We start from the raw sequence: 12,486 nt of genomic DNA on the forward strand, positions 1-12,486 counted from the left end.
AACTACGAGAAGGTGAGGATTGGACATTAGGTCAGAAGCCCTGGTTGGTTCTCCGCATTCCTTTGCAGGCTATGTGGAGGTCTCCTTTCAGTTATATAGCTTTGACCCTTAGAAGTCTCGTATTGTACTCTCTGATGATATCTCAGTGATGGAGAACTAATACTGGAAGAATTACATATTATTTTTAATCCTTTCTCAGTGCTGTTTCACTTCATCAGGCCTCTAACATGAGCAAGTTCCTTTTTTTCCATTCATGGTAATAATGTGATATAGGTTCATCAGTATCTCATGTATGGGATCTTTGTGCATGCATAAAAGACATAACCAGAGTATATAAGGACATACTGTTTTTTTTTATGTTACAAAATGAATCCTGTGATACTAGCTGATCAGATACACTAAATTATTATTATTATTTGTATGGGCACCTCCATAGAGTCCTATGCCTCATTGTGGGAGACCCAAACTATCCTTTAACAAAGCACTCACAACTGACTTAGGCAACCCACTCCATTCATTCACTATTCTCCAATCAAAAAATCTAGTCCTAATGTTCTTGCTACCATACTCTTACCCATCTTCCAGCGACAACATTTTGTCCTGCTCCCTCTAGCCAAGTGTTGAAACATTTCTGCTGCATCAATCTTATAAAATCCTTTAAGTAACTTTAATGTTTCTATCATATCCCTCTTTTTTTTTTTTTGTCTATCAGCCAACTTTTGCAATTCACAAACACTCAGATTGAGTATCTGTGGGAGCATTCCACAGACCACTCACCTTTGGATCCTCTTTGCCACTTCCTCATCCCCAAGAAACACGTATTCCATATTTAATATGCCATCTTCACTTAACTGTGCTTGAGTAGCTGAAATATGTTGTTTGTTCTATAGGTTTTCCATTAAGAATAAAATTGAAATTTGCTGTTTCTACCTGTTTTGATTGTTTTGTCTTTTTTATTTATTGCTGATTTTCAATCCACATTGTTACATTTGCAACAATTTGGAGTGAATTGGAACATTATACAGTTCTAATAGAGATCATGTATTGCTCTGTGTAATGTTCCGTTTACCTCATATAATTATAGTGTTTTGCAAAATTTTTCTGTGGGCACCTTGTCTTATTCCTTTTCCAGATCTACAAATCTTAAGTCCGAAACCTTGTTATTTTCCCACAATTTCTCAGTTTTTTGTCATAAAGTGGTGAACATTTGATCTTGATAACCTGTTTCTCCTAAACCCTGCTAGGTTGTTCTTCTCTAAGTTTCTCTCCCCCCCCCCCCACCTTGTTTTTAATAGATAGGACCCATTAGAGCTCCACTCCAATCATCTGGAATCTGACCTCTGAATTATGTAGTGTAGCCACTGCAAAACTTTTATACCATATTTTAAAATTTTGGTTGGATATTATATAACTCTAGTTGCCTTTTTTCAGCTTTTGATAGCTCTTTCAACCTCAAATGTTGATATTTACTCCATTTTGCATTTCTTTTGAATATTTTCTTCTACTGTTTTGTCACTGCTTGTTTCATTTAACAGTCTCTTTCAAAGTAATCACTCTCTTTGAATATATTTATCTTCAGTTTTCATGTTACCTTTATCACCTTTCATTCCTTTTACCATGCTCTTTCCTGCATTTGTGAGCTTTTTACAATGGTGTCCAGATCATTTTGTCACCTTCCTGATATTTGTTGTCTATGTTTTTACTGGAGTCTTACTATGATTTTTATTTTGCTGCTTTTGACATTGCATATCACTTTGCTCTATATTGTTTTAGGGCATCTGCCAACTTATTTGTTAGGAACTCTCAGTATGCTTTCTTCTTGTTCAGGACTGCTTCTTTAACTTCTAGTATCCACCATAGTGTTCTTATTTTTCTATGGTGTCCAAAAATTATATTTTTGCAGATAACTTCACCACCTACTGCTCTAGCTAAATCAGTGAATTTTTCCTTAAGTGTTTGCCACTGAGTTTTCTCCAATGTTTGTTGTTTTTGAACTGTTTCTTAAATCTTAAATTCCTTAAATACAATAGTTAAAGATCTTACTTGACCAATATATTGAATATGTCTTCTAGTTTCCTTAAGAAAGTTTCCTTAATACATTTTTGTTTCATTTTTCTGAAGTAGGCATGAAGAATAATTACTCACACAATAGAATACACTGAGCAGTTCCAAATGCATTTCAATGAAAGGAATTTTACTGCAGATTCTGTACTGCTCCATGGAACATACACCACTTAATTCTCATATACTAAGTCTTGATGCTTATGCTGTCCTTCAATTATTAACTTCCTTGGAGAGTAATTATAGATGCATATAAAAACTTTTCCGAGATTGCATTACTTAACTCGGTAGTTTATTCCACTTTTCGACCTCATCTTTCCTGCTTGCCTACTCTTTTCTTACTTGTATTCTTGTCAATGAGTGACAGCCGTTCTAAAAACAACTAATGTGCATGCCCATTATCAAGATTCAAAGAGAAACTCAAGTGGCAACATGACTGCCATTACTACAGTGCTTGCATGTAATACAGTAATAGTGACGTACAAACACTACTATAAACAAATATTATCCTTTAATATCCTTTAATTTTATGTGGTAGCTGTCGCTACACCTTAACCACATAGTGGTCTGGTAATACTAGGCATAGAATTTCATTAATAATTACAAACACATGCATATATTTAGATTATCTTATTATGTAACAAAAACTTATCCCTCATTAATGAAATTCTCTTTCAGTATATATCATCATCATCATCATGCATATCAAGAATTTAGGCCTAGCGTGGCCTGTTCTGGTCTTAGAAGTCATCGTTTAAGAGGACGTCCTGGTTTTATTTTTCCTAATGGCTTGTACTTTAAGGCTTGTTTTGGTAATCTTTCTATTTTCATTCTTTGAACGTGTTGCGTCCATTTATGTTTATATTTTTTAATTTTTTTCTATTACTGATTCTTGGTTTAATTCTGTCATAATTTCTTCGTTTCTTTTGTGATTAAATAGAGTATACTTTGCAGTTTTTCTCATAAACTTCATTTCTGCTGTTATTAATCTTTGTCTTTTTGCTTTATTGTTCAGATTTCACTTCTACAATAAGACTGGTAGGGCTAATGTAGTGTATACTTTTAGTCTAATTTGTTTTTGAACTAGGTTTGGTTTAAATATAGAGTTAATTACACCTGTTATTTTTAAATATTTTGCAATTTTTACGTTTATATCTTTTTCATTTTCATATGTGATCATACATCCTAGGTAGTTAAATGAATTCACCTGTTCTAAGATCTTATTATCTATTACTATCTTAGTTCTTGCTGGATCTTGTCCTTTAAAGGCCATAGTTTTTGATTTTTCTGTTGATATTATCATACCATAATCTTTGGCTATCTCATTTAGATCTAAAATAGCTTTCTGTAAGTTGTCTTCAGAATTTGTAATTATTATTTGGTCATCGGCAAAAAGGAGAGTGTTGAAGTTCACAGTAGGAGAAAATTTAATACGTTGATGGAAATTTTTATTCCATTTTATTATTATTTCATTTAGGTAAATATTAAAAAGAGTTGCTGAGAGGGGACATCCCTGTTGGACCCCTTGGTTTATCTGTCTCATATATGATAGCTCATGATTTAATCTTATTTGTATTTGATTACGTATTTTCATATATACTTATGATAGCTTTTAGGATATTATTTGGTATTTGTCTTTCTTTTAATATGTTAAATAAAATGCTTCTTTTAACTTTGTCAAATGCTTTTTCAAAGTCAATAAATGCAATTTGTGTTTCTAAATTGTATTCTCTTCTTTTCTCTATTATTAATTTTAGGCAAAAGGCTGGGTCAATACATGATTGTCCTTTTCTAAATCCATTCTGTACTTCTAAAATAAAGTTTTCGGAATATTTCATTAGTTTGCTATTTAAAATTCTGCTATATATTTTGTAACAGGAATTTAGTATACTTATATCTGTATAGTTTTTAGGGTCATCTCTACTACCTTTTTTTAAAGATAGGAATCACAATTGCTTTTTTCCATTCTATTGGGGGGCTACCAGTTGGATAAATTTTATTTAAAAATAATAGGAGTCTTTCTTTGAATCTTGTTCCTGCATATTTATATAGTTCTCAACCTAGCTTATCTTCTCTTTCAGGCTGATTTCTAATTCTTCTTTAGTTATTTCCTTTTCATTTTCATTAAATGTTTGCCAGTTGTCTTTTTTAAATATTTATTTGTCCACAATTCGGTGTTTAATTTTATGTTTTCTTTAGTATCTGCATTTAAGTATTTCAGAATCTTATATGCATTGGGTCTTATATATATTCAGTATATATCATCATCATCATCAAATTCCTGACATGTACCCTCAAGGGGTGTACAGGATATGATAGTACTACATGAAAAATTTACATAATTACTAACTTCCTATCTACAATTTTCCTCCAAATCAGTCTGTTACTTGTCAAGACTCCAATATTATCATTATCAGATCTTATATTTCTATCGTCTAAGGCACATTGTACCATATCAATCCACCTATATCTTGGTCTTCCCCTTGGCCTGCCAACCTGGCAGAGAACACTTGTTTTGCTAATTCTCGCCCATTCTGTTTAAGTGACCATATCACCTGAGATTAGCTCTGCTAACGCATTCCTGGATGCTTACAATGTCAACTTCTTCCCTAATATCCTTATTTTTAATCTGATATTGCCATTGATGCCATCTGTTCACGCCTCTAATCTTTCTCAGGACTCTCATATCTGTGGTCTCTAGTCTTTGGGTAAGTGTTTTACTTCTGTCCCAGCTCTCAGATCCATAAGTTAAAACTGGTTTGAACACTGCCTTGTGTACAGCTAATTTAGTGTTCTGACTAATTTCCCTCTTATTCCATATGAATTTATACAATTGACTTTCTACCATACCAGCTTTGTTGATTCTGTTGTCTATTTCCATATTTAATTTACCATCTTCACTGAAAATTGTGCCTAAGTAGCTGAAATGTTTTACTTGTTCAACAGGTTCCCCATTCATAACACAGATGACATTTTCAACAATTCTACCCATTTTCATTGTCTTTGTCTTTTTAATGCTGACCTTCATACCATATCTATTACAACAGTTATTCCATTTAGTCAGGGAATCCTGCAAGCTTGCAGCGGATTTATTCAGAAGTATAACATCATCCGCATATATCAAAGAGCTGACATTAGCATCTCCAATTCTGATATCATGTTTAATACCACTTTCCTTCATAATGTTATCCATATAGATAATGAATAACAGAGGGGATAATGATAATGTACATCCTTGTCTCCACCAGATTTAATATTAAACCATCTTCCAGTAAACTGTAAAAAACAAACATTACATAAAAATCTCAATTGTTTTGCTTATGTTGTATTGATATATTACCTTGATGTGATTATTAAATATATTCTATGGTATAATCATGTTTAATGAAGGTATCATAGTTTAAGTCAACATTTATTTTTTGTTGCACTTTGTGAACTTTATTTACCTTTTTATTTTCATAGGCAGTAGACTGCTCTGAATTGTTGATGCAAAAAATCAGAAATCAGAATAGGCGCACACTAGACCTGTTGGCAGCAAGGTGTTTCTTTTATCATTCACGTTGTTATGAATTAGCAGGAAAGTTTGAAAATATTAGGAGGTAAATTATTTTGAAGCATTTACATTATGCCATTTATTATATAAATTGTAATTTGGTCAGTTTTATTATACACAATCAAAATCTAAATTTTTGCAGTTTCTGGACATGAAAATGTAATATTTATTTTTTAGAATATAAATATGCAAATATTTGATGTAATAAACTGAGTTATATCATCACACAGTCAACATTATATAGCAGTAATGGCTATACTGATATATTTATTTAAGGTAACAAGATAACAGGAAATTCCGACATATCTTATAAGGATTGCTACTAACCAATAAGGGTAGGAATTTGCATTACATAGTTCAAGATGCATTGCAGCTTGTGAACATGTGGTCAATAAATAAGTAGCTTACTATTATAATAACGGAATTAACTCACGTAAATTATTCCGTATTCATAGAATTTTCGCCTGAGTATCACAGGCATCATCAGTACAGGTACAAAGGCTAATTAAACAATAACTGTTATATTCACAAAGGCACCACCTAAGTAGCTAAGGTTAAATTTCCTAAATTTATTTAAAAAAAAATTTTTTTTTAATATATATATGTGTATACAATTACAAGTTAGAAAAGATTTGCTGATTTATGGAGTACTATCTCCCACAAGGGGGAAAGCCGTAGACCATCGGATCTGTTTAGGTTAGGGGAGTGAAGTAACATTTCACATTTCTTTGTAAAGCCGTTCCATTAGGAACCGACTTTTGTGAATGACTTTTGTCTTGTTCCACTGAACTCTATGTCTGGTGTTGATGGCATGCTCTGTAAGTCCAGACTATTCCTGTTCAAGGTACTGGATATACGATGTGTTATAACCGGATCAGAGCAGATCTTCCTGTTTGTCCAAAATATGATAACCCACAAAAGCATGGAATCTGGTAGACACCTGGATAGCTGAGATGTGGGAGCTTGTCCTTTGGAGACATGAGGAATGTGGAGATTTTTCTGACAGGTCCAAAGGCCACACAAATATTTAGTTGTTTTAACACTTTAGCTATGTGTTCGCTAATGCCTTGTACATAGGGAATAGGCATACGCGTAGGTTCTTCTGTATTTGGAGAGGATGCTGGAGCAAGACTACTTAAAGCTCTTTTTTATGAAAGAATTCTTATAACCATTGGATATGAAGGAGGAATTAATATATTGTAATTCTTTTTGTATTAGTTCTTCTGAAGAACAAAAGGAGTGGGCTTTATGAACTAGTGTTTTTATGGTACCTGCCTTTTTACTGGGATGGTGATGTGATTCAGCATGGATGTACTGGCCTGTATGAGTCTCCTTCCTATAGACTGTGAATTGTAGGTTACCATCTGGTTGGCGAAGAATTAAGAGGTCTCTAGAAAGGCTAACTGCTTATTTACTTCTACTTCTAGGGTGAACTGGATCCTTGGATGAAGTGCATTTATTTTTGAGAGAAACTGTTGTAATTCTTCTGGAGTGCCCTTCCATATGGCAAAAATGTCGTCCACATATCTGAACCACAGGTTAGGGTCTGGGTGTAATGTTGTCAGAGATATGTTGTTTGATGTGCTCCATGAAGTAGTTGGCAATAGCAGGAGATATTGGATTACTCATTGCTGTTTCTTCAATTTGTTGTATTGATCTAAAAATTCTTTTTAGCACCAAGCCTCCTCGGCTGAACCTATCGTACACTGATCAAAAAACACTGAAATCGCTAAAAAATAACAAGAACCTAATTATTACGAAAGCTGACAAAGGGAAGGCTGTAGTCATTTAAGACAGAAGAGAATACGAGAGAAAAATGTCACTGTTACTCCGTGACTATTCGACTTATAGGCCCCTCGTTTCAAATCCTACTGGTAGTCAAATAAAAAGGCTTAATGCTCTTATAGAAAAAATTTCGATATGGGATGAAGATAAAAAGAAAACACTAAAGACCTCCTTCGGGCGCCCACCGAGATTATATGGTCTTCCAAAAGTGCATAAACCAGGAATTCCATTAAGACCTGTTGTAGACTGTATAGGTTGTCCCACTTACAAAATATCAAAATTTCTGTCAAATTTAGTCACTTCTTCAACTAGAAGAACTGCTAGTTATATAAAAAATTCGGTGGATTTCAGAAATAAAATTTCCGATCTGCATCTAGACGATTCGGAGATTATGATTAGTCTAGATGTTGTTTCGCTATTTACGAATGTTCCGTTGGCAGACAGCATTGAATTACTACACCAAGAATTTCCTCCAGACGTAGTCAAATTATATGAATTTCTAATAATTTTTCCTTATTTTTCCGGTTATTTTTCCTTCAAAAACCAGTTATACCAACAAATCAAATGAACAGCAATGAGTAATATCAATGAAGTAGTTGGCAATATCTCCTACTATTGCCAACTACTTCATGGAGCACTTCGAACAACATATCTTTGACGACATTACACCCAGACCCTAACCTGTGCTTCAGATATGTGGATGACATTTTTGCCATATGGAAGGGCACTTCAGAAGAATTACAACAGTTTCTCTCAAAAATAAATGCACTTCATCCAAGGATCCAGTTCACCCTAGAAGTAGAAGTAAATAAGCTCTTAGCCTTTCTAGACCTCTTAATTCTTTGCCAACCAGATGGTAACCTACAATTCACAGTCTATAGGAAGGAGACTCATACAGGCCAGTACATCCATGCTGAATCACATCACCATCCTAATGGAACGGCTTTACAAAGCAACATGTGAAACATTACTTCATTCCCCTAACCTAAACAGATCTGATGGTCTACGTCTTTCCAAAAAAAAAAAAAAAAAAACTTAGAAATATTTTTATTGAAGCATTTAACATTACAATATTTAATACTTTGTCCTTTTTCAGCTTATCTTTTCTAAGTTCCTCTGGGAGACACCCTTTCTGTTACTGTTCACTGTACAACAAATATCCATCTTCTCTTTTACAAGTAAGTCTGCAAGATATGCTGACATATACACTTTTTTTTTAATAAATTTAGGAAATTTAACCTTAGCTACTTAGGTGGTGCCCTAAAAATGCACCGAAAAAAATGGTCCATTAGATGAAGAACATTTTTAGTGCTAACTGGTAAAGCATCATACTTTTTATTGTATACAGTAGCCCCCCCCTTATTCGTGGATAAGGGGGGGGGACTACTTGGAACTACTTTCCAAGACACCCCTGCAGATACCTGAAACCACAGATATTACCAAACCCTATATATATATATATATATATATGTTTTTTTCCTACATATACCTATGATAAAGTTTAATTTATAAATTAGGCACAGTAAGAGATCAACAACTATAACTAATAATAAAATAGAACAATTATAACAACATACTGTAATAAAAGTTATCTGAATGTGAATGGAATCTAGCAACCTCAGCATACCTTTTTTATTATTATTTATGTATTATTTTATGAAATCAAGAACTTTCAAGAAAAGGAAGCACTTGACAGCTTCTCTTTGGCATATCTGAATTTCCAGCATCACTACTCTTGCACTTTGTGACCATTATTAAGTAAAATAAGCATTACTTGAACACAAGCATTGCGATACCGCAACAGTTGATCTGATAGCCGAGAACTACTCAGAACAGTGTGCAATTTAAAACTTATAAATTTTCTATTACTAAAAGAAAGTGCCATTTCGGCAATGTAAAATTATATAGGCAAAGTGGATATTAGATCCAACATTATTTCAAAGTCAAATATTTGTAGAAACTATGACAGTTTTGTAAGTTGAACTGAGAGCTTACAAGAATACAATCCTCGGCATCCCCAAGTTGCTTTAGCTACTTAAGTCCAGTAATGCAAGCTAAGGTAACTCTGGGATGCCGAGGATTGTATTCTTGTAAGCTCTCAGGTCAACTTACAAAAATTTCATAGTTTCTACAAACATTCAGCTTTGAAATAATGTTGGATCTAATATTCACTTGGTCGATGTAATTACAAATTGTTTATTTCTGGAATTTTCCATTTAATATTTTTGGACCAGGATTGACTGTGGATAGTGAACCCGTGGATAAGGAGGGGGGAAAAACTACAGTGCTGTTCTTTTTCTGGTATACAAAAGAAAATCACAAAAATAACACTTTTGCAGAGCACAAAAAATTTCAGTCCAAAATGGGCCCCTCTTAGCATCGAACATTTTCCAAACCACACCACTTATTTGAGTCAAAGTTCATTCTCGTGTATATTCTTCAGATTCTGCTGCTGCCATTATTGATATAAACAACTCAAATATTTCAAGAAATGAAATACATTACGAATTATACAAATTATAAAAAACTCGTCATTTCAACTGTGCCTCTAATAATAAAAATAATATCAATAATGTGTATCAAAAACACTTACGTAATTTTTAGAAGGTATCTGAATTTGTAGCATAAAATGTTCACATAAGGTGGAGATTGCACACAAAATTGCAACTTCATCCTATTCACTGAAAATAATCACAACTACCATCGACTGGTGAAAACTAAAAATAGGTGGAAAAAGTAATATATCCAATACGTGAACATTGCATGGTGAAAAAGTGGAATCCTCAAGAGAAAGAAGCCACTCCTTTCAAGCTACCTGTGGAAATCACAGGATATGCAGCTGGAGGATAATGTTCATCAACAATAGCTAGGTACTAGGTATTCTTGATGAATACTAGATGAGAAAGTATAATAAAATACAGATACATGGAATGAAGGAGAAAGAAAACCCTTTAGATCACAATACAGAGTATCAATTATTGGTAACTTGGGATTTTCATCCTTCAGGTCAGGCCAGCCAGAACAACACGTAATTTTTAACATTGTATACTTTCATGTTGCTCCCATCCGTGAAAGGTTATTTGCAAACCTAGCGTACATTTTATACTGTGGGAAGGCTAGGGATATTTTTTTAAATTTTATGTTTTATATCTATTTTTTGTATTTTTCAAATTATTTTTTATGTAATCCAGAAACTCTGCTCTAGAGGCCAAACATGGAACTTTTCAAGCCACTTCAGGCCTCCAATAAGCAAGGGCAGTGGTCTCACACTAGGCAATGAAATTCATCTTTCACCTAAATACTATCACAAACATCCATACCCACGGTGGGATTTGAATCCACAACATGCATGTTGGAGAGCAAGTACATTAACAATTCAGCCAATTATTAGTCTGAGTGATTAGCATATAAAGCATAATCTAGCTAGTTTGCCAGCCAACCAGACCCTGGCAAACTAGTCTCATAGAATTAGTGGCTTCAGTTATAATTCCTAAACAACATATGGATGAATGTTGACTAGCTGTGCTTATATGAATAATGTAGAAATGATGAATAGATGATAGAGGATGTGGTTTTTTTTATAGATAAAGCAGAAACAAATCATCTTTAAAATAGCATTTGGGCAAAGAAAATCTTGCTGTCCAGGACAAGACAGCAATATTTTCTAGAAAATTTTTAGTGCACTTCACAAAAAATGGAACCAAAGTTGTGTAGATTTGTATATAGAGAGTTATTATCTGTAGCGAGAAGCAGTTTTTCAACTAGAAAAGAATGCCAAGTTTTTTTGGAGGGGCTATGGACATTCTTCTTCTCTTCTGACTGGAACTACTGTATGCAAATCTGTTCATATATGAGTATCTGTATATTTTCATGGATAAGGAGTGGTGAATTAGATATTTAATTGATCTAATATAGTGAACATTTTATTATGTTTTACCCGATATTTTATTCAGGAGGGAAAAAAAAGTTTCATTTGTGTTATTGAAGTTGACTAAGTTATTCTCATTCTATTGAAGAATAAAACAACAAAATTATGTGATTACCACAGGAATAAACTTTAATCAGAGTGCAAATATTTCATAGAAATACATTTCATACAGTATTTCATGAAAAGGTAAGTTGAAGGAAATGATGCTGAAGTGCAAATTCAGGGAAACTTAAGCAATTAGGGTGGAAGCAAGTGAGTTTATGTGAAAGCCCCATGAAGCAAGTGAGTGTAAGAATGACTAAGTGAGGAATATAGTCTGTCAAGCAAAAATATTGAATAGGGTAGTCATTCAGAAAGTAAAGGTTGGCGAGGCCTAAAGGGATGCTGCAGTTTCTGGCATTGGTTAGTGCAACCTTGCCAAAAGTTATAGGCATTAGTGAGACTTGGCTAACAGCAGATGATGTAGTTACAGGGATAGACTGTGAAGAGTTTAATATTTTCAGGGAAGATAGAGAAGAGGATGGGGGAAAGGGTACTGCTGATGATAGCAAATGCATTGTAGCCAAAAAGAATAGGAGATAAGCAGGATGATGGCTGTTCATTTGAAATAGTCTGGTATGAGATTAAGGCCAGTAAGACAAAATATACAGTTGGTTGTTGCTATAGGCCAGGGAGTTCCACAGATGATCTGGAAGACATGCATCGCCAAATTAGTACAATGAGTACAGCTCGAGTGATCACTATGGAGCAGACTTCAACTATGGAGATATAGACTGGAAGGAAGAAAGATCACATGGCAGGAAGGAAATAGAATATATACACCTACTAAGAGATAATTACTTTAGGGTAGCTTGTGATGGAAGGGACTAGGGATGGGAAACTATTGGACCTGGTCATAGGATCAGAAGAGCTATCCATAACCAAGGTGACCTCTTCTTCTTATTCTGCAGCTTCTCCCACTTAAGTGGGGTAACTGTTGATGATGAGTCTCTTCCACATCCTCCTGTCTTGGGCTGTCACCACATCCAAGTTCTTCGTCCTCAAGTCCTCTTCTACCAGCTCCCTCCATCTCTTCTTTGGCCGGCCACACTTCCTCCTTCCTTGCAAATCCATCCATAACCCTTCTTCCCACATATTCATCCTCCCGCCTCATCACATG

At 34.2% G+C, this 12,486-nt stretch overlaps 1 protein-coding gene across 1 annotated transcript in view; it reads left to right on the top strand.

Moving 5' to 3' along the window:
• Nucleotides 1-12,486, top strand: part of Rpn3 (regulatory particle non-ATPase 3) — a 195,115-nt gene that overhangs the window by 48,066 nt on the left and 134,563 nt on the right. The window contains exon 5 of the mRNA XM_090404567.1: nucleotides 5,524-5,660. Coding sequence (XP_090260693.1) covers nucleotides 5,524-5,660 — 137 coding nt within the window. The remainder of the gene's footprint in view (nucleotides 1-5,523; nucleotides 5,661-12,486) is intronic.

The sequence above is a fragment of the Typopeltis vanoorti genome, chromosome 15 (assembly GCF_054136105.1).
Source record: "Typopeltis vanoorti isolate ZY-2024b chromosome 15, IOZ_Tvanoo_1.0, whole genome shotgun sequence".
Lineage (NCBI taxonomy): Eukaryota > Metazoa > Arthropoda > Arachnida > Uropygi > Thelyphonidae > Typopeltis > Typopeltis vanoorti.